At 52.4% G+C, this 22,216-nt stretch overlaps 2 protein-coding genes across 6 annotated transcripts in view; one reads left to right on the top strand and one right to left on the bottom strand.

Annotated features, from left to right (window-relative positions):
* The first annotated feature begins 3,839 nt into the window (after positions 1 to 3,839).
* Positions 3,840 to 11,005, top strand: SIGLEC15 (sialic acid binding Ig like lectin 15). 2 transcript variants are annotated; one of them, XM_082416710.1, is made up of 4 exons: positions 3,840 to 4,547; positions 5,623 to 6,003; positions 7,142 to 7,172; positions 9,057 to 11,005. In XM_082416710.1, the coding sequence occupies exons 1-4, from the start codon at positions 4,187 to 4,189 to the stop codon at positions 9,136 to 9,138; spliced, it is 855 nt and encodes a 284-aa protein (XP_082272836.1). In that variant the 5' UTR covers positions 3,840 to 4,186; the 3' UTR covers positions 9,139 to 11,005. The 2 variants fall into 2 exon arrangements, with proteins under 2 accessions (XP_082272836.1, XP_082272835.1); XM_082416709.1 differs by lacking the exon at positions 9,057 to 11,005 and having other exon boundaries at positions 5,623 to 7,204.
* A 3,806-nt stretch (positions 11,006 to 14,811) lies between these two features.
* Positions 14,812 to 22,216, bottom strand: part of EPG5 (ectopic P-granules 5 autophagy tethering factor) — a 128,802-nt gene continuing 121,397 nt past the window's right edge. For all 4 annotated transcript variants that reach the window (XM_082416690.1, XM_082416689.1, XM_082416692.1 and 1 more), the window contains exons 43-44: positions 22,099 to 22,213; positions 14,812 to 19,638 (exon numbers count right to left, since the gene is read on the bottom strand). In XM_082416690.1, coding sequence (XP_082272816.1) covers positions 19,456 to 19,638; positions 22,099 to 22,213 — 298 coding nt within the window. In that variant the 3' untranslated portion in view covers positions 14,812 to 19,455. The remainder of the gene's footprint in view (positions 19,639 to 22,098; positions 22,214 to 22,216) is intronic.

The raw sequence follows: 22,216 nt of genomic DNA, 5'->3' as shown, positions 1-22,216 counted from the left end.
TGTCCAGCAGTACCAAAGCTGGAATGCTCTTCACCGTGCCCAGTGGCCCACCATTGAGAGGAGGAATTTTGGACAATGGGAAGAATGTGGGCCTCCTGTTGACCCCCGGAGGTTGATAGACATGAAGCAGGAAGAGTAGAGACCCTATCAAAAGGAGCTGTGGTTCCAGTTCAGGGGGCTGTCCCTGCCCTGTCCTAAGAGACATGCAGGAGCTACCAGAGGGAACAGTAAATGTCCCAGGAGGCTGGGGAGCTTGGATTCCTGCCAAAGCAAATGCATCTGCTCCCTGGGTAATTCCTATTGGGACTTCCCACCTTCACCTCAAGTCCCCTGGGTGAACTCAACCAAAGGTCTCTGTGTAAAAGTGAGGCCAGGTGCCCGTCTCTTGGAACACCATGCAGCAGACAAACAGGAAACACAAATCTCCCCCTAATGGGAGTCAAGACTGTCACACTTGGTGAAAGGGCCTCTGTGTGCCCTCTCTCCTCCCAGAGCAGAACCCAGCCAGGGAGGGAGGGGCCCTGACCTGTCATTTGTACCACACATCAGATGCTCCCAATCTAGGCTGTCATCCTCGAGCAGCACAGAGTCCAGGGACAAGGTCAGAACATGACCCACCTATTGTCGAAATTCAGCCTCTGTTCACTGGTGCCAGACTAAACCTCTCTGGTGGCTCTGCTCTAGGAGACAGAGTTTTGGGTGAAGTAGAAAGAAATAGCATTATTGCTTTGCCAGGCAAAGGGGGCCACAGTGGGCTAATGCCCTCAAAACTGTGTGTCCCGCCCTGGAGGGGGTAGTGAGGAGTCTTACAGTGTTCAAGGAGCAGGGTGTGATCAGTTTGTGGACATTCTTCTGGTTAGTTGGTGGTGAGGTAACCAGGAGTCAGCATCATCAACCTTCCAGCTGGTCTGGGGTCTCCGTGCTTGTGGGCAGCATACAGTTAACTTCTCCCACCTGGTGGCGGTTTCAGTATCTGCAAAACAACTCAAAGGACTTGGCTCAGAATATTATCTATAGTCTTCGAGGAAGAACTAGAGGTCCTTGACTTTGTTTCATGGCTAAAGTATAATTATTTTGTGTTGCTTGACTGTTTTCCTTTCTTTCTGCATTTTCTCACTTTTCTGATTAAATTGATGCTTTGACTATAGTTTTTCTACAGACGAAAGGCAGGCGGAGGACATGGGTGGGGATCTGTTCCGGGAAGACCTCATAGGGTCCTGCTCAGTTACACTCCGAGGGGAAGCCTTGGCTCTGCCTGGTTGGCCAAATGACGTTGCCAAGTCCCTCAGGCTCTCTGAGCCGCAGATCTCCTTCCCGAAAGGGGGGCTAATGACAGCACCCCATGGATTGTTTTGCTTATGGAATAAGATTAGCAATGTCTCCCAACGAGCCCCCAAAGCACCATGTACACTGACACCCTTATCCTCTCACGCCCTGCAACCTCTATGCTGATGTCCGTACTTCCATTTTACCCTTTGCCTGGAATGCCTTCAGCCTACTTCAGGGCTTAGCAAATCCCACTCCTTTCTCAAGGCTCTGCTGAGGCGGCAGCTCCTCTCTCATGGGGCTTTCAATCAATCCCTGCCCACCCACCCTCCCTGCCAGTCTGGGCACCCTCCCTTCTGCTCTCTCTCAGCAATTCAATTCAACGTCAACTACTATGTGGCAGGCACGTGCTGGGCAATAGCTGCACAAATATGACCCCCACACATGTTCCCTGCCCTCCCGGAGCTTCTGGGTGCCTGGACGAGAGATACAGTTGAACAGGCAATGCCTATACAGAGAAAGCACTTCTGCCAGCCCTGGGGCATGGGGAAGGGGTGCCAGACCCAGGCTTAGGGCTCAGTGAAGGCCTCCCGCGGTAGGATGACTCAGCGGAGGCCCAGGGACGACTAGGAGGGAGCTGGTGAGTGAAAGGGGCCAGGAACCATGTTCAGACAGAGGGAACATTGTTCATGTCCCTCATCAGAGCACCTGGCAGGCTTTAGTGTGACTACGGGTTCCCAGATCTGTCACCCTTTCTGAGCCGTGAGCTCCAACAGGCTGTTAAGTTATTCTCTTGCTCTTTGTAGCCCTGGCTCTAATCCCAGTGCCTGGCTTCGAGTGGGGAATGTGTCCGATCAATGATGGCCAATTGATGAATGCACAACAGTAAACAATCCCTGGGGAGTCAATGCCTGGCTCTGTGATGCCTGCAAAATGCAGGAGGTCAGAGGAGGCTAAGGTCACAGAGGGTGAGAACGCAGGGAAACTGAGGCAGGGGCTGAGCCTCAAGATTGGGAGATGCTCTCTGCAGCTAGAAGTACTGACTGAACGATCAAAACCTTCAGGAAGGGTTTCTCAAATTTGGAACTAGGCCCTTTGATTATTAACAACTGAACAAACGAGCTCTTACTAGGGAAAAATGTCAAGTCCCCCGCTTGGGTTCAAAAGCATACTTCCACTTGTCCAGAAGAGAGGAGATTTGGCTTAGAAGCAGACTGTGTGAGAGAAAAAACCCAAAAAACCTTATGGTTTTATTTCATTGCAAGCTCGGCACAATCCCAAAGTGAGGTTTTCTATGAGGCACAGTTCACACAACCCGATTCATACTCCACTCTACCTGGCCCAGCACATCTGGAACACACACCTGGAGCCCCCGGGGTCAGGACACTACACTGCAAGGAGAGTACCAAGCGGGCAGTGAGGATGGAGAGGGGCAGGTGAAGGACTAGGACCTCTGCCAGAGAAGGGGAGGCTTACTGGGTCCAGAATAGTCATGATGGGATCCCGGGAGGGCCATCACAGGAAAGGAAGGCGAAGGCTCCAAAGAGCGATGGGCCGTCATGTGAGGGGCAGGAAACATTGGTTCTGAGCAGGAGGAATGCCTTGACCTGTAGATTACCCATAGATGGTATGGGTTCCCTGGAGGATGGTCTGCCAGCTGTGGGCTGAGGAGATTCCTGCCCAAGAGACAAGTGGGGCTACCCCACAGAGCAAAGAGCACTGGATGTGGAGTCATGTGATGTGATGCATGTGAAAGAACCTGGTAAATTGCAAAGCCCTTTGGAAATATAGGGGCTGCTGTACTATTCCCTGTAAAGATCCCTTTCCTGAACTGTACCTGGGCACTAGAGGCTAAGCCTGTCCCTCCCTTCTTGAGGAGGCTCCCAGGCCCCCTGACCTGATCCTCCCAGCACTGACACCCATCCACCAACCCCGTTCACCCCACCCCCAAAGAAGCACACATCTGCAACAACACAGGCAGTGACTCTTTAGCCCTCCGTAAGCTGCAGGCAGAGTGCAGCTTCCAGACCTTAGCTCAACCATACTTCAGAGGCTCACAACATGGGAGGTGAGGAAACTTGAACCCAGAGGCACTTGTGCAAAGCAAGGAGGCAGCATAATGGTCCACCCCTCCCTCAGCTCCCTGTCTGGGCACTGGCCTTTGGGGAAGCCCACTTGGGTTGACTGTAGAGGAATCTCAGCCACCAACTCAACACACCAGCTTCAAAACATACCACCACCTCCCAAGGCCTCAGTTTCCCCTCTGTAAATGGGAGTGTTGCTCTCCTTGGATAAGCCCCACGTTTCCATGCCCTTCGTGCACTAGAGTGCCGCAGTGGGGTCAGGCAGTCCTGAGGTTGAACATCAGCTTTGCCCCATCCTAGCTGTGTGACCTCAGGCCTCAAACTCTCTGTGCCTCGGTTTATAACATGTAACCCGGGGATAACTCTGCTTACCTCTAGGATCATTTGTGAGAACTAAAAGCGATACCACCAGGAACTTGCTCGACACAGAGCTGCACAGTAAGTGCCTTTATTATTGTCACCATCTGGGGGGGTGTCTTGGGACTGTACTGTAACCACGGGATCCCAGGGCTTTTCTGCAGCAGGGCAAGTTCTGATGGGAAAGAGGTTGGGGTCACTGGGTCTGTAAGTGAGGTGGGACCACCCTGAGTGAGGCAAATAGTCCCAGGGAAATGGGGGGAGAGTCCAGGCACCTACAAAGTCACGGGAATCAAAGTCCCAAGAGATGCCCCTCGAGTCCTGGGGTGGGTTTCCAGACCCCACCACCACCACGCCCGAGGGCAGGGAGGGCGCTTCCCGAGTCCTGAGGTTTCCAGGCCCCCAGAGGGCGCGGGCAGGGTTGCCGCACGCCCCCTTCCTCTCGCCCGCCCGCAGGTGCGCCGGCGCAGCGCTGGTCCATGAAGGTGCCGGCCGAGGTGAGTGCGGCGGCGGGCGAGGCGGCAGTGCTGCCCTGCACCTTCACGCACCCGCACCGCCACTACGACGGGCCGCTCACGGCCATCTGGCGCGCGGGCGAGCCGTACACGGGCCCGCAGGTGTTCCGGTGCGCGGCGGCGCGGAGCAGCGAGCTCTGCCAGACGGCGCTCAGCCTGCACGGCCGCTTCCGGCTGCTCGGCAACCCGCGCCGCAACGACCTGTCGCTGCGCGTCGAGCGCCTCGCGCTGGCCGACGACGGCCGCTACTTCTGCCGCGTCGAGTTCGCCGGCGACGCCCACGATCGCTACGAGAGCCGCCACGGTGTCCGGCTCCGCGTGACAGGTGAGCGCACCGCCCGCCTCCCCGCCGCGTCCGAGGGCTCCCTAGGTGCGGGCTCTGTGCTGGGATCGGAAGGGGTACAAGAGGCACACCCCTTTCTCTAGAGCAGGGGGTCTCACACTTGGCGACGGCTACGGGCCAGCCGGGAAGTTGTTAAAAATGCCGCCGAATCCTGGCCCCAGGAAGGGCTGGGGCGGGGTGGGGGGCGGGGGCCTGGGTTGGGCATTGTAATGAAGCTCGTAGAGAGTGAATATGCCCGAACAGCTCTCAGACTAAGGGGGAGAAAAACGAGGAACGGTCAACTTAAATATGGCAAGGACTGCAGTGGGCTGTGTGCACAGAGGGGGTGCCCAGGGAGCCCACCAAGTGCCCGGCACTTCTCTAGACCCTGTGGTATAAAGATGTGGGAACCAGCATCCTAGAGCCGTGGTTCTCAACCCTGGCTGAGCATTGGAATGACCTAAGGAGCTTTGTAAAAATCCCGGAGCCCCCCTGTGGGGGACCCAGGCGTTCTGGGTTGAGTTTGACGCTGCCAAGAACCTCCCATGTGCCCTTGGGCTGGCTGGGCCGCCTCTCTGAGTGCATTTCAGTTTCTTCGCCCTTGTCCGCCCCAGTCCCACAGTCCCACCGATTCAGTGAATCGTCTCAAGTCTAGGTCTTGGTGAGGCTGTCTGGGAGTGGGAGGTGCCCTTCAAATCACTCCAGCAGACTGCCCCCAGTCGTGTGCTACCGCAATAATAATGACGTTTAGAGAGCACTTGCCCAGGCACCCCACTTGTCAAATCTTCTCAACAGTCCCGTAATGTAAGTGATCCCCGTTTTACACGTGAAGAAACTAAGGCACAGAGCGGCGGAATAACTTGCCTAAGGTCACACCGGTACTGGGACCCAGGCATCGTGGCGCCCGAGCGCCTCTTCCTTCCTCTCAGTATCACCCCGCGCCCTCCCCGCTCCCTTCTCCAACCCTCTGGGCCAAGGGGACGGGGAGGGCTGCCCCTTGCCCTTGCCTTTCCCTTTGCCTGCCGCTGCTCTGACCGCACTTCGCTTCCTCCCGCTCCTCCTCGGCCATCGCCCGCAGCCGCCCCGCGGATCGTCAACATCTCGGTGCTGCCTGGCCCGGCGCACACCTTCCACGCGCTCTGCACGGCTGAAGGGGAGCCGCCGCCCGCCCTCGCCTGGTCCGGCCCGGCCCTGGGCAACGGCTCGGCCGCCGTGCCGAGCCCAGGTCAAGATCACGGCCACCAGGTGACCGCCGAGCTGCCCGCGCTGGCCCACGACGGCCGCTACACGTGCGCGGCCTCCAACAGCCTGGGCCGCGCCGAAGCCAGTGTCTACTTGTTCCGTTTCCACGGCGCCTCCGGGGCCTCGGCAATCGCCCTCCCGCTCGGCGCGCTTGGCTTCAAGGTGCTGCTGCTGCTCGGCGTTCTGGCCGCCTGCGCCGCCGCCCGCCGCCGCCTAGGTGGGTGCGCCCCAGGCCAGGGTGGGTGCGAGGGGCGGCAGGGGCCTTCCTCCAGGCTGACCACCTGGCATAACACAAGCGAAACATCACTTACGCACCTGTGCATCATCTCACTTTCCTCTCCCTGCATCAAGCCCAGGAGGTGGGAACCAGCGTGAGCCCATTTTACAATCAGGAAGCTGAGGCCAGAAAGGTTAGGGAACTTGCCTCTAGCCTAGAGTCACAGAGATATAGACCCAGACGATATAGCTCTGAGCCCACCTCTTTACCAGCACCCAATAAATGACTCATCCGGAAGGGTTCCGACCACACACAGGCTTTCCCAAATAGCACCATTTCATTCGGTCACAAGCATCCTGAGCAGCTACTATGTGCTGCATAGGTGCTAGGAATACAGAGATGAATACAACATGGTTCCCTGATGAATGCGTGCTGAGGAGTAAGCAGATAATTGCAGTCTGCAGAGAGAAGTGCTATCAGCCCACGTACTACGGAAGCCCAGAGAGTGTGGGCCTCTCTCTGATGGGGCATCCAGACCGGGGGCCGGGAGGGAAGGCTTTACACAAGTAAGGGGAGGCTAAATCAAAAGCTATAAGCAGGTGTGAGCTAGGAAAACAAGGAGCTAATAGTACTCCTAGCAGACGGAACAGCATGTATAAGAGTGGAAGCTCGAACTAGCAGGCCGTCTTCAGAAAGCTGCCATCACCCCTCCCTACTGTCACTAAGCTGGATGGGAAATTTGCTCTGTGCCCCAGAGAGGAGGCTTCCCAGAGCCTCTCAGACCACCCAGGTGAGTAGCACCAGCCTCAAACTCTCCTGGGATGAAATCCAAAATTTGTCACAGTTGCTCTGGCTACCGTCTTTGCTGGGGCCACACTGGCTTTCTGGCAGCGTCTTCAAACCCAACAAGCATTCTGTGCTTCAGGGGCCTCAGAGAAGCAGGTCTTCCTGTTAAGTCTGCTCCTCACTCCCTGTCCTCCCCGGTAACTCAGCATCTTTCAGGTCACTTCTTCCCATCCTGCTGGCTAGCTGTTCCCTCCAGACCACTCTCCACAGTGGGGCGGGGTGGACAGCGGGGCTTGTAGCCCAGTGGGTACCACGGAGATTCATGCCTCCTCTCTCTCTGTCCCTCACACAGAGTACCCAGTCACCCAGGATACCTCACCGCGGTAAGTAAGCTAGCCCAGCCCCACCCTGCCCCACTCTAGTCCCCACCTGGCCAAGGGGTGCAGGCTTCTCATGGAGGGCAGCCTGAGAAGGAAGAATGGGCAAAGGGCTGGGGCTGGGGTCCCAGCCCTGATCAGGGTCCAGGCCCTCCCTGCAGCCTTCCCCCCTACTTCAGTCCACCAAGCCTGGCAGCCAGACCGGGCCACGCTGACCTGCTCCCCACGTTCCCAGCACTGTGGCCTCTCAGTGAGACTGTGGGCCTCACACTGGCCTATCTTCCACACCAGCTGCCTGGTGTCCGTGGTGCTGAAGGCTCATTTTTCTGGGTCTGCCTTATCTCTGCACCTAGCTGTGATCCCTGGAGGCTGTGTTTCCTCTCATAGTGCCCAGCATTCTAGAACAGATCCACCCAAAAGCCACCATTAGGCAGTCATTCTCCCAGACACCCTGCTGAAGGCTTTGCAAGCAAAATGTCATTAGAGGTTCTGAGGGCTTGGTTGAGGGCTCACAGACTCAGCTAGGAAGCATTGACCTTGCCCCCTCTTGGTGTCTGTCCAAGTGAAGGCCTGTGTAGGAGAAAGAATCCAATTCCAAGACCTTGTCCGAGATGCTTGGGGGAGGCTGGCAGGGGATGACAGCCTTTTCTAGGACCCTTTACACAAGCCCGGGCACTCCCATAGCTCTGTTCCCACCTGTGCCTGGGGGCTGGAAGAGCTACATTACCAGCCCAGGCCCCTCTCTGCAGCTGCTCGCTCAGCGATCCCCACATTCTCAAATACCTGTGCAAAGTCCCTCTTCTTTGCTAACTTACTACCCCACCAGGGCACCTAATCAGAAAGCTGGCGGTTGTTCAAATATCTGTTGAGTACCTACCACGTACTGGGTACTGTTTGGGATGCTAAAAGTACAGCAAAAATCCTCCACCTCAGAGAACTCACACCTTAACGTGGAGAATTTTAATAAACATATAAACAAGAGATCTTAGATTGTAAAATAAGAGCTGTGGGGAAAAAAAAAAATGGACAAGGCGATGGAGTAAAGCCCCAGGAGAAGGAGGTGCCACTGGGCTGTGGCTGCTTTAGACCAGCATGTCCTCTCTGAGGACACTGAGGAGACCTGAGGCAGGTGCTCGATGGGCAGGCAGGGGTGGTGGGGCGACCAGGAGGAAAAGGCTCTAGAAAGGCTCACGCGTGACCCAGGAAGAGGGCACGGAGGACAGGCAGGCTGTGGGATTTATTCTGAGTGCGATGGGAGGTCAGTGAATGGTTTAAGCAGACGAGTGGCCCCATCTGAACAGGAGCGGAGGCCAGGAGACCTGTGAGGGCTGTTGACCAAGGCTGCAGCTGGCTAGGTTGCTTGGCTGAAGGTGGCAATAGAGAGGGCGGGGAGATGGGGCAGACAGAGGCAGGGACGGCCAGAGTGGGCAGCACAAGCAAGGGAGGGAGCCAGCAGGTCTGGAGCTGGCACCCTGGGTGCCATCTACTGAGCTGAAGATGGGGGACTGGTGTGTGGTGAGGATCACACGAGTTCTGTGGACTGTTTATGTTTGAGAGGCCATGAGGGTGTCCCGGAAGTCAGGAAAGCTGTTAGGGTTAGCAGGAGGCCCGGCCCGGAGGTCAGGACCCCGGAGATGGTTTTTGAAGCCACAGATGAGATCCCTTTGAGAAGACAGAGACTCTGGGATGCTGTCACCCAGGTGGTCCCCCTCCCTGGTCTGCAAGTTCTGCCGCTGCCCTGCCTCCAACCTTCGGTTAGTCTTCAGGCCTTGTTGGATGCAGGCCCCCAAAGCCCCTCTCGTCCCTCCTTCCGCCCCTTCCTGGGCTGTGGTTTGGGCAGTCAGAGACCCCTCCTGTTTGGGTGGTCAGCCAACTTTCTCCTGTCCACAGGCCCCAAGCTCAGGAGTCCAATTATGAAAATTTGAACCAGATGAGTCCTCAGGGCCCACCAGCAGCCGTGTGTTCACCTTGAGGAGCCCATTGGCCACCGGCATCCCCTGGACACCATGAGGAATGAAGGCCAACATGTGGCTTGGCTGGGATGGCCCTTCCTGGCTCCCAGGCACCTTGGCAGCCCTAGCCTGGTGGCGCCCTGAGGTCAGGACCCTACTCACAGAGGCTCAGAGGTCTCCTACGTGGACTTCTGTCTCCAAGCCCCAGAGATATTTCTGTCAACGGGGCAGCATTTTGCGTGCGCGTGCATGTGTGTGTGTGTGTGTTTGTGTGTGTGTGTGTGCCCGCACTCGCCCATGAGCCCAGGTGACACTTCTGCAAAGCTCGTCTTGCCATTGCTTACCTAGAACACCATAGTAAAGCAGGCAGGACCCTGGTCAGAGGGGTCTCCAGGCCAGGCTCCATCCTCGTTCTGTCACCGACTTGCTGTGTCGACCAAGGCACTTTTTTCAATTCTTTGGGTCTCTGTTCGTCCACTGTTGAACCCCGACAGTAACAGTCTTCTCTCCTGGCTTCGGGCTGTCAAGGTCTGAGGAAGCAGTGGATGTGAAGGGACTTGGGGCAGCACAAAGCCGTCTAAAGGTGTGAGCGGTGTTACAGGCTCCTTGCAGAGAGACCTTGGGACGTCTAAACTTGGACAAGCATAGCACCCACACCGGCCTCGCTGAGAGTAAGGATTCCAGAGGGCAAGCCTGGGTCTGGGCTGTGCCACCCTGTGGTCCCAGGAACATCAAATCAGCAACAAGGAGAAGCCCGGTATCCCTGGCCCCTGGGGTCTCCTCTGTGACTGTCCCACACTCTGCCCTCCTCTCACCCCATCAGCTCTCTGCACTGCCTTCAGCTGGGACCTCTGGGAAAAAGAAACAGAACACCCATCAACTCAAAGCATCTGGAACCCACTGTTCTTAAGGACCAAAATCTGGGAGGTGTGAGGGCAAGTCTGGGCCCCAGGGTGTCCGTGGATAAAGCAGCTGCAGCTCTGACCTCTCTACCACCTGCCTCTTCCTTGGACGTGCACTGGCCAAAAGCACCGGCCATTTCCCATTTGCCCGAGTGTTGCCAGGCTGACTGCAGGGTGCTGCCTTCCATCCTCACACTTGATTGTTTTATCTCCTGCAGTCTTTGGGGGCAGGGAGAGGGGGAGGAGGCATGCTTGGGACCCGGGCGAGCTGGCAAAAGGAAAGGGCCACAGAGATATGGGCCTTCAATGGGAACAAACTTTCTTCCCTCCAGAACTTTTCCAGAAGCTGCAGTGGTAATCATTGGAGTCACCTACAGTGAGCGTGCGGTCCTCTCTGACGCTTTCCGGGGAGGTGGCACGAAGGCCGAAGGCTCTTCACAGGTTAATAAGCAGGGTGGTGGCTTACAAGGCTCCTCAGTGGAGCCTTTGCCAGAGCAGAGGGGTGATGGTGGCCCGTGGTTAACTTGGGATCCATCCAGGAGCCTGTCTGAGTTGTTAAGAGGTCAGTGGAGTTGGCGTTTGTACCTCTTTGTGCAGGGATACTTTGGGCACCCCCATCAAGAGTCCTGTATCGTCAGGGAAGGACACAGGGGTGGTGTGTCTTATACCATCTGCTTGGTCTCTGAGGCCAGTTCCACAGCCAAGAGAAAGTGATAGGAATGATTTCTTATGCATCATTTTGTGCTAGCGGTTGGGCCAGGTGTTTGGGGATATAGAAATGAATAAGGCTGGGCTAGGTCGCGCTGCAGTAACAAACCCAAATCACAGTGGCCGAGAGCAATTAGGGTTTCTTCTCTCCGTAGCTGCATGCCTGGCACAGATCGGCAAAGAGCTGTGTGCATTGTACTTACCCAGGGACCCAGGCTCCCGGGGATCCACCCTCTCTAATGTGGATTGCTGGGTTGGAGATAAAAAGAAAGCTCTAGAGGGTCTTCCACTTGGGATCATAGTTCACTGGCCAGAACTAGCCACATGCCCCACTCTCCTGGAGGGGCTGGGCAGCGTGACCCTTCACTGCACCTGGAAGAAGGGAAGCCGGAGCATTTGGGAACAGCCCTGACAACTCCACAGGAGGACTCTCCAGGGGCGCTCACGCTCGTGAGCAACACGGACTAGTAAGTGGGAAATCACGTGAGGGCATCAGTCTGCTGGGGGTGCTGTGGAGCACATACAAAGGGGTGAGTGACCCAGTCTTCGGAAGGCTTCCTGGAGGAGGGGACAGGGAGATGGTACACACTGGCCACGCAAATGGGGGAGAATGGAGGTTGGGCGGTAAGAAAAAAAAGTCATTCTAAGCAGAAGGGTCATTCTGAGCAAAGGCCAGGAGGTGGGACACAGGGTGCTGTCTAAGCAGTTGAAAGTTGCTGGAGAACCAGCGTAGAGACAGGTGTGGCTGGAGCCGAGGCCACAGCGTGGAGGCTCCTGGGTGTGGAGGGCTCGGCCCCAGCAGGGATGAGCAGCTGGAGGGAGTCAGGGCGCCCTGCACTGCCTGCACGGCTGCTTTCACTGTCTGACCACTGCTCTGCTCCAGACCCACGACACCTTGGGGCTGGGGTTTCCACCTTCGGACCCTGGGCTCTCAGAGCAGCGTTTCCCAGGTGAGTTCCAAGGATCACCTGTATCAGGAACACCCGGGACGCCTGCTCAACTCCCCATCCTCAGCACCACCTGGACCACCTGAATCACGGCCTCTGAGGGCAGGGTCTTCAGACAAATTATCCAGGGGATTTTGTCCCTAACTTCGTATTATGATCATTTTTCAAATACACACACACAGCTGAAAAAGCAAGATGATCACCGAGGTACCCACCACCTACATTCAACACTTACTAACATTCTGCCCTGTTAGCTTAATGCACAAGTGTGTGTATATGTTTATGTGTGCGTGTGTTTGGCTGAACCATTGAGAGTAAACTGCAGACATCACAGTACTTTACCCTTAAATACCACAGCTGTCTCCTGACAAGAGCATTCTCCTCCATAACCTCAAGGCCATTATCACATTTGAGAAAATTAACAATTATTCAGTAATATCATCGTACAGCCCACATTCGTATTTCCCCAATTGTCCTTTTTTAGCTTGTTGTTTCCAACCAGGGTCCAGTCGACTCCAGGTGATTTTTAGGCAAGATAGGTTGGAGACTCCCTCGGAGTCAGCCTGACTTGTAAGGGTGCTGGCTGCCAACCCGGTGGTCCTTCCTGCGGTGTTTGAGCTCCGGAACAGGGCTTCCTGCGGGCTGGGGCAGCAGCTTTCCTCTCTGCTGCAGGGTTCGGACACAGAGATGGACCGTGGGGAGGCACAGTTCAGGAGGGACGGGCACGGTTCCTCTAACAATTCGCTCACAGTGCCCAGGCAGCCTCCTGCTCAGCCTCCGGATAAAGCAACTGCTAGAGGGAGAAGGGGAAGGTGGTGAGGGGACTGCACTTGACCGTCATCAGACCCCCTGGGCTCACCCCGGAGCCTGGGAGTCCTTCCCAACTCTCCCCTCTCAGAGCACCCAGATGCCATCGGTGGCAAGCAAGGACCAAGCCACAGGCAGCAGGCTCAGTCAGCACAGTGTCCTGGGCCCGAGAAGTGACCTAGGAGATTTGGTGTTTTGGAGACAGGGCTTGGCAGTGTGGTGCAGGGCAGAGCGCTCTGCGGACATGAGAGGGGCTTCTGACACCCTGCAGCTTCCCTCTGTTCCCAGCCGCCCACCAGGCTGCTCCTGGAGGTGACCAGCAGGAGGCAGGGCGACTACTGCCCAGGTGCCTGCCCAGATCCACCAAGAGCCTAGCACACCTTCCCTGCCCTCAAGGAGCTAATAACCTAAATTTTAAATTGAGATGTAGCTCCATGAGAACCGTCCATGAGATAATATACAATGAAGGTAGGCCTGCCTTGGGACAGAAATGACACTGAGTGGGGCTGAGTTTTTACATATATACATATGCCCCCTCACCAGACCGGATGACAGAGCCAGGTGAAGGCAGGGCTCAGCCAGCCAGAGGGCCTTCAGGCCAGGGACCTTACAGACCATGAGTTGAGATCCTGAGCTTAGTCCCACCTCCAGCCTGGCACTTAGGTCCAGTTCCATGCCCTCCACAACAATACCCCTCATTTTCTGCGGGCCCCTGTGATCGTCAAAGTTCCTTCCCTTCCATGATCCCAGGTAGTTCTCACTAAAAACCCAGGAGACAGGCAAGGCTGCAATTATCCTCATTTTAAAATGAGGTAAAAGTCTCAGGGAGGAAAGTGACCTGGCCAGGGTCACACGTGTTTGTGACAGAACAGCTCTGGTCCCAGCTCCTTCCACACGCATGCCTCCTTCTCCTTCCCAGGTTCTCACATGTCTTTCCTCCTCTCCTGTGCTCCTTCCTCTTTGTCATAGTTTATGAGCTAAAGGGAGAAAACACAGTCTGCCAATACAAGGATACAAAATAATTTGGGATTGGAACTCTCTGGTTTTCCAGGGTTTGGGCCTCCAGACCTCCTCTGTCCCCAAGTCCCACATACCAGTGAACTCAGAGGGGCCCCAGGGCTAAAGATTTCCCCGGGAGAGCCCCTGTGGAGACACTCACCTCCACACCTCCACCAGAGGCTGCTGGCTGTGACCTCAGGTGGAGGAGGAGAGAGATGGGGTGGGGAAGGGGAAGGGGGGAGGAAGAGGAAGTGAAGGGAGGGAAGGTAGAGAGAGGGGCCTTAAGAAAGATTAAGGAGGACGTGTCAGGGAGCAGGTCAACTAGAGCAGGCTGAGAGATTCCAAGGTAAGTCTGGTCCAAGCCACAAATTTAGGCCATTATTAAAATATGGTGTCCAGGAGAGAGGCCAGGTTGGCCCCTCTGACCAATAGACGGGGAATGTGGGTCTATCTCCTAAAAGGGTTTAGGCTAGCAAAGGAAGACCAAGAGGGAAGAGGGCTGTCTTCAGAAGAGAAGCAGGTTTTGGAGGAAGATCTTGGCTCCCTATCCTTAGGTGAAGGATTCTCATTTGCCCCATGGTGACATGGACCACTTTGGAGCTGCATTTCTTTGGGCGTTTTCCAGCAAGGAAGCCCACCTGTCTAGAGACAGGTAACCTGATTCCTACACTAGTAGGAGGTGGGACAACTTGCCTCTAAGCCACTTTCCAAAATCCTGTGATTCTGTCTGCAGAAGGAAGCCAAAACCAGACAAGGGCACAAGGGCTGGGGAGACACACAGGGTGCTGTCCCAGGGAAATCCCAAACTGATGTAATCCCAAAGCAAATGTGCGGGCCCTCTCACCATACTTTGGCCCATTCAAGATGTGTCTTAATGTAATGGAAATGAACACTAAGGAAGAACTCCCTAGCACTCCAACATGAAGTGATTTCTGGAGCAGACTGTGACCAAGCTCAGGTTGCACTGACCTCCCTGGCAGCTTGGCTGCCCTCCCAGAGGCGCCCTGCCCCCACCCAGGAACTCAGGCAGTGGAAGCCTCTGTGCAGCTTCATGTACCTTCTCCTACTAGGATCACAAGCACATTACAGACCTCAGGGCTCTCCTGAGCTCTCTGGGGTCACCAGGTGGTCCCCATCTATGCCAATTCTTAAACCCCCAAGTTTTAAGTTCTCTTTGAAACTAGAGGCCTCACCCATTGTGGTGAAATGTCACAGAATATAGATTCTACCCATTACAAGCTTTCTAATTTCACATTTTTCTTTTTGTGATTTTTGGATGAAAAGACCTGCCAACCAACTTGCCAAAAATGAGATGTCTACCACACGTAAATTAAATTTGAATCTAGTTTATTTGCAGAATTTTACTTAACCAATTCTCATTTCTTCCTGTGTCTCATCACTATACAAAAACTCATCCTTTGTACAAGCAAGTAAAATGCCAACAATGAATAAGAAGTGAATATTGCACATTTAATGACCAAAATAACTTGTGGTTTTTAAAGGCCACACTAGGCATGTGGGTAGGAAAAAAGAGCTGAACACATTTAAGAAGTATTTGCTGCCACTTGAGTGATGTAAGCCATTGAAAGAAAAATAAATCCTAAACCTCAGTGCTCGGGAGATACTACATCAGTACATTAAAAAATAAAGTTATAATGAACAACATTCCTTAGTGGTTTCATTACCCCAAAATAGGATCAGTAGTTTTTTTTTTCAAGTTATTGTCATCAGAAATCAAGAACCTATCTAGACTGAAGGAAACTTCAACTACCGCTTCTATAGGACACATGATACCTCTATAATGAGAGAGGGTCACCACAGACCAGGATCATCACAGACCAGGACAAGGTCAGTATTAGTGCCTGACTGGATGCCAAGAACTTTGCCCAGCACAACGCAGATGCAAATGGAAGATGACAGGAGGGAACTTTTTTTTTAAAGCATCATGCTTATTTTCAGCATTATACTCTCCACTTTGCTTAATAAGACAAACTTAACTAAGCAGAAATTTTTTCAGCTCAAAATAAAATTTTACTAGCTCAGAATAAGGTGTAAAGTTGGTCCAAAATGCACAGCAGACAGTTTTGAAGGATAAGTGCAAAGTGCCTTATTGTTAGACCTGCAACTGATGATAAACCGAGCTCTGGAGCTTGACTCACCACTGACTGAATGTGCCAACCAGAGGGCACAGCTGCTGAGAGCTGACGCTGCCCACATGTCCAGGGAAGCAAGCTTTGCTGTGTGACCCACACTAGTGTGGCCAACCCCCAAAGCAGAGACCAGGCTGAGGGCACATAACCTAAGGAGGCACACTGTCTCGGAGCCTGCAGGCAGGTGCCACCTTACATGTGTGCCCTGGGTGCCTCATTTGTTTTACCCAAGTCCTGACCCTACTATTTCTGGGCATGGCCCTTTTCTAATAACGTGGGCTAATTTGGGCAGTTTTCCCAAAGGGCAGCCCTGGTAGACATCATGGGGGCAAAGGACTAACTAAAGGCACTAGGCATTTCGTTTGACGAAGGCTGAGGGCTGGGCGGACGGGCAGGGTCAGAGGTGTGATGAAGTATGAAAATGTCCAAAGGTCTGAAGGTCTGTCAGGTGGGGGCGGGAGAACAGCTCCAGCAGATCTATGACCAGCGTTACCAGGAGGCCAGTTTTAGCCCAGTATAAAGCAGAACTACAACCAAGCTCACCAATGGCCACCTGGGCTTGTCCATGAGGGGCGGGACTAGTGGCCACAGGAAAGGGCAGAGGAGAGGCTGGAGGATCAGGGCTGGGATCCCTGCTGAGTGGGAGATGGGACCAGATGAGCTTTAATGCCCCTACTGACTTCAAAAGTCATGATTCTAGAACATCTGCTTCGTGCTCCAGAAATTACTCATTTCAGGTTTAAAAATCCAATAGAGGGACTTCCCTGGTGGCGCAGTGGTTAAGAATCTGCCTGCCAATGCAGGGGACACGGGTTCGAGCAACTGGTCCGGGAAGATCCCACATGCCGCAGAGCAACTAAGCCCGTGCGCCACAACTACTGAGCCTGTGCTCCGCAACAAGAGAAGCCACCGCAATGAGAAGGCCGCGCACCGCAACGAAGAGTAGCCCCAACTCGCCACAACTAGAGAAAGACCGTGCGCAGCAATGAAGACCCAACACAGCCAAAAATTAATTAATTAATTAAGTTTTTAAAATCCAATAGAAAACTGTGTCTCACCTTCACTCGAAAGGAAGAAAGGGCATGGACACACTCACTTGCACAACGTGGATACACTGACTGGGAGGAAGGGGGTTGGCACTTGGTTAAGAGAGGGTGGGCTGCTCAGGGGTTTTCATTTTCTGGACCCAGCTTCCCCCACCTCGAAGAACTGAGAGACTCAGGCAACCTCGAGGAGGCAGACGTGACTGTGCCAACAGGCTGATCGTGAAACCACCAGCGACTCGTGCCACGAGCTTCAGGAACATGGAGGGTGGGCCCTGGCCCCATGAGGCTGAGCAGACGCATCAGCAGGACCTCCCTCCCTGGCATCTGTGCCTGCAGCTTTCTGCAGAGTTAGGAAGGGGAGCTAGGAGATCAGGGGGTCGAGTGTGCCCCTCTGGCCCATCCTGTGTGAACTGCAGAAAGGAGAGTGGAGAAGAGAAGAGGTGCTTTTCATCAAGCCCAGGAAGCTGCTCTGCATCCCCATCTGAACCGGAAGCCACTGCTGGCCACGTACGGGGAAAGTCTGCACTAGTGCACCTTCAACGCCGCTCCGGCACATAGGTGCCTTGGTCTTACTGACCCAGGTATCAACATGCAGCACTGGTAACTGTCTCTGAAACAGGCCCTGCGCTCTCTGGAGGTGACTATTTTGCTAACAAAAGCTCATTATTCCTGAAAGCCAGTGGGCGGACCGGTCTATTCTTTCCCAGGAGGCTACAGCAACATTGCCACCTTCTGAACTATCTTAGTGTCGTCAAAGCAATTTCTTCGCCCAGAGCCTCTCATAGGAACCTATGTGGTGAGTAAACCTTCCACTGTTAAGTGTGAGAGGAAGTACTATTACCGACCATCTCTGATGATCAAGTTACAGTGTCAAAAAAAAACATGATATCAGGCATAAAAAAATCTGCATCAACTTTAACAACTGAAATACTTTACAAGATAGTGTGATATCCCTAAAAATCGGATTCTTACCAGCTACAACCAAAGATTGATTTATTTTTTATAATTTTTACAGAGCAAATACATTATAAATATTATAAACCTTCAAAAATTAAGATTAAACATAATTTTCTTTAAATGTATGTACTGTCACTCAAAAATTTCATTCTAGGATACCAATAATTACATCCTCCTCAAAGAAAACGGCACACAGAATATTTCCTGTCATAAAATCTTTGTTGCCAAATCAGCCATGGAACTGTCCACAGCTTCTAAAACGTGTAACAAGGAAAGCTCTGAGATGCGTCCCTCGGAGATGGACACTTAGTGGCCTACAGAACTTGGAGGCTAACAGGGATGATCTTTACCAGAGCATTTCTGTGGGGCAGAACTGTTCTGTCCAACTAAAAAGATTCAAAATAAAGAACAGCTCCTACACACTTCCAAATGTTGGGGGAAGCACCCCAAAAGGATATTTGGAAAGAGATTATCACTCAGTTAATCTATACCCCAATCCCCCTGCTAAAAGCTCTCAGTGACTAAGACATTTTTAGGTAAATAGCCTCGGGCTATAGATAGCCTGCAAACAAAAGACATGTTATGCCAGCTGGACAACAAATCAATTTTGAGCCAACAGAATTATGAATATGATGACAGAAGTCAAGGTGCGAATTCCGGGGGGTGGGGGGGACATGACAAGAGCAAGCAGATGGCAGCAAAACACAGCAACACTGCAGACAGGCTTTGGTAATGAACGAACTGTTAACAACAGAAGGCACATGACGATTAAAAAACAGCCAAATTTCAGTTAAGTCTCCTGACCTGACCCAGTTTCCACCGACCAGTGTTTCAGCAGGTTTGCTAGCTTCATTTGAGTTTAAATCTGGGGTGATAAAACAAGCAGGAAACAGAGAGTCAAGTTCTCTGTCTCTGTCTCTCTCAACAGCAGGACCTTCAGATATCAAACTTGCTGTCTGGAAAGAACTGCAAATTTACATGTCTACAGGGGCCAAATAAGATGTGAATGAAGGAGCGGGCTGGGGTAGGACCAAAGGGAATGTACGTCTACAGTGCACTGGAGAGAGGAAGCCCTGTCTACACTCTCAGCCATGGAGATCAAACAAAACACATCTGTGCACGACATGCTCCCCACAGACCGCCAGCACGTGCCCCCGATGTAGACAAATGGCTCCCTCTCTATGAGGACACATGGCTGGATGGAAATGGACTTGTCACCATCTCTGCTGTCCACTATAATCAGGATCAAGTGGTCACATTTTAGACAACGACTCACTTTGATTCAGCATTCTTATCTCCCTTCTGAGAGAAAAATATAATAATTTAAGCTGGTATATTTCCCCACATTTGAGAAACGCAGAAATTTTCAAAGCTTTTTTACTTTGAAGGAACACAACTGGGATTCAAAAGTGAGGGTTCAACACGATTCCCAAAGTAGTTATATCTGGCACAGGAGTCTTGACATTTAAATGAAACAGGAAAAGACAGAAGTGGAGACATACGAAAGCACCCCACCTGGGGTCTCATGAGATGACTGGATATTCGGCAACTGAGAGTGGCTCTCTACCCAAGGAGAACTTCGTAAGTTCTCCTGTTGGATGAACATAAAAATTACAAAGTCCCTGGAACATTTTAAGAGCTAAGGAAACATACACATACACATGTGCACATGCACAACAATTATCTAGTGCCCACCAACTTGCATCTCAGTCAACTAACTCATTGGCCAAACTGCAGTGAAATTGAGCAAAGTTACTTGTGCAACAGCAAAGTTAAATGTAAACATAAACAGCAACAGGTTTATCAAGAGCCTCAGTGTTACTATCGTATGTTGTCCAAATAATGCACTTCTGGATAGAGACAGTTCACAAGAAGAGCCAGGAAGCTTTTCCCATCTTGGAGGCAATGGCCAGGATGCTTTATAAATTGTGCGGCTTGCAATATCTGATCCTGGTATTCAATGTACTGCTTACTTGATGTCAAGGATTCAAGAGCATTCAGAGCCTAAAAGACATGGAAGACAAGAGGGTTAACCACATGCGTATAACATGATTCCCGCAGGTGTAGCACACCTGCCGAAGTCACCTGGTGCAACTGTGAGCCTCCAGGGAAGCCTACAGAACTGGAACTAGATGTCTCAAAGGCAGGCACTGATTAACCACAAGCAGAAGGAGGCCGGCAACCCAAGCTTCTCTGGCGTCTGCCGCCTTCCACATGCAGCCTTCCCTCTTCCTGGCCTCTGCTGTTTCCCAACCCCTCCCCGCAGAGTGCCACTGCTGCAGCCCGGCTGTCTTCCTGCTTTGTCCTCCTTGCCCCAGTGCCAGCACTGCAGCCCTCCCCGCCAGATCATCTACTGCCTCTCTTCCTGGAGACTCAACCAGAAACCACAGGCATCAGCTTTAATTTGCTGTTGGGTTTGTTCTCAGATTACAAAGTAATGTTGTACTAAACCGTGTAACTAGATGAAATTCAGAAGAAACCAGTGGTTAAGTGCTGCTGAGGGTGAATGATAAGGTTGTTCTATCAGCCAACAAACACAACGGACAGATCAAGTTCCTCTGGCTTCCGCCCAACAGAATTGACATATTCCCATGCTTCTCTTCGGGAGTAAAGAAAGAAAACCATTCTTTACTTCCATAATTTTAATTTTTCCTCCCTTCATACTGGGAGAAGAGAAGAGAAAATGACTGTATCTAGAGAAAACAAACAAAAAATCAGAACAATGGTTCTTGGGGGGTAGGGAGTTTTGTTTTCCAACTATATGAGCTCACCCACCCCTAGCATTCTGAGTGTGAACTGTGAGGTGCCACTCTCCTGCCTCTCTCATTTATGGGGACCACTGCACTAGAGGATATAGATTAAAAGAGGGAATTTGCTTGGCTCAGTAAATAAGGAGCGAGAAGATTTCTTGAGATCGTAAATGAACAGGCAGCTTCGAAATAAATTACCAAGTGGTTTAAGACAGAAGTTTTGGGGTTGAAAATCAACAATGGAAGGGATTTTGGTACCAAGCTAACTGCTGTATGAACGGAGTTAATCTAAGAACAAGAATCAGTGGGAACAGGCACTCACACTAACCATGGCATCCGTATGTCTCTCTCTCTCTTTCTCTCTCTCCCCTTTCTTTTTTAAAAAGAACAGTCTACTTTGACAGTTTGCCTAAGAATAATCATTTTATACAAAGTTGACTTCTTTCCAGTCTGAAAACCCTGATGACAAGTATGTCACCACTTAAGTCTAAAGGAAGGCCGGCAAAGGCTGGCAAGGCCTGGGCGACCTGCTGGCCGCAGCTAAAGCAAAGCTATGCTCCAGGTGCTGGTGGGCACAGGAGAGCAGACTTCTCAAATGCAGCCTGAAATGCATGGCACTGACTTCACAACCGCCCCCTGGGACACTCATCTGCCCACTTGTGACGGCTCTTATACAACATTAGGGATGCAACTGGTGGTTGTCTAATCAGCCAGTGACAAGTATCGGGTACTGTAAAAACCAAGGTGCCTGTGAAGAACCTGCTGATTTTTTCGCTTCATCTTTGCTCTTAATACCAAGATATCACACTGTACATGGCTGGCTCAGACATGACAATGCTGCAAAAGACAAGAGCTGAGGGGTCTAAGCGTTTACCGTGTACAGAGACAGTACCGCAGAGCAACAAGAGCGTGACACTGGACCCAGACAGGCCCAGTGAATCCCAGCCCCAGCCCTCAGGGGCTGTGTGATTTGGGACAAATTACTTAGTCTCCTTCTGTCTCCATTTCCTCATCCACAAAACCAGGATAATAAAAGTTCGTATTGTATAGGGTTGTTATGAGAATTAGAAGAGTTAAAATTTTAACTCGTTAACATCAAGTGAGTTAAAACTTACAACAGTGCCTGGCATGCAGTAAGCACTCAAGAATGCCAGCCATCATTTTGTATTATATACCTTTGTACCTGGCCAGGCTGTTTATGGGTGAAAATAGTTATGGGAATGGGGGACCACTGCCATGTTTTTAGAACAAACAATTTTTCACAGCTACCATTTTGTCCACGTCAGCCAACACTGGTCAACCCCCAGACTCACAAAACAGAACCACCGCCTTGGCTCCAAGTTAAAGCCCAGCTGACCTCTACCGGTCTCAAGTGTAGTCTCATCTTCTGTGTCTGTCCCCAGCCCCAGCTTGTGACGGGTCAGCACACAGTCATGTCATCAGAACCAAATTCGATCCTAGACTGGCTTGCCCATGGCCTTGCTTCTTCTACAAGGGTAGTAATAGGGCTCTAGGCAAGTGCCTACAAAAACTGGTTTAAAATCCGAGGCAGATACATGCGTTAACCATTTTCCAGTTAGTAGAGCCCAGCAGACGGTATGCCGTGCTGCTGCCCATCATCATCACCAGGTCATCACGTGTAAAGACTACAGGTGCCACCTCCCCTCCTCCTGTGGAAAACTTCTAGCCCTTAACCACAAAGCTTTTTACTGACCTGCTGAGCTTTCAGGGTCAGATGTAATTCAGAGCCCGGCTTCAAACGGATCTGATCCTTGGCAGGAACCTGAACTGAAAGAAAGGCAGCCATGCCTCGGGCAGCCACTCGGAACCTT

This window comes from Balaenoptera physalus (assembly GCF_965194825.1).
Source record: "Balaenoptera physalus genome assembly, chromosome: 12".
NCBI lineage: Eukaryota > Metazoa > Chordata > Mammalia > Artiodactyla > Balaenopteridae > Balaenoptera > Balaenoptera physalus.
This window is presented reverse-complemented; position numbering and strand designations above follow the sequence as displayed.

Coding starts and splice junctions, on each gene's coding strand:
- SIGLEC15 (XM_082416709.1), top strand. CDS start 4,187: ATGAAGGTGCCGGCCGAGGTGAGTGCGGCGGCGGGCGAGGCGGCAGTG. Junction 4,548..5,622: donor TGTCCGGCTCCGCGTGACAG/GTGAGCGCACCG, acceptor CATCGCCCGCAG/CCGCCCCGCGGATCGTCAAC.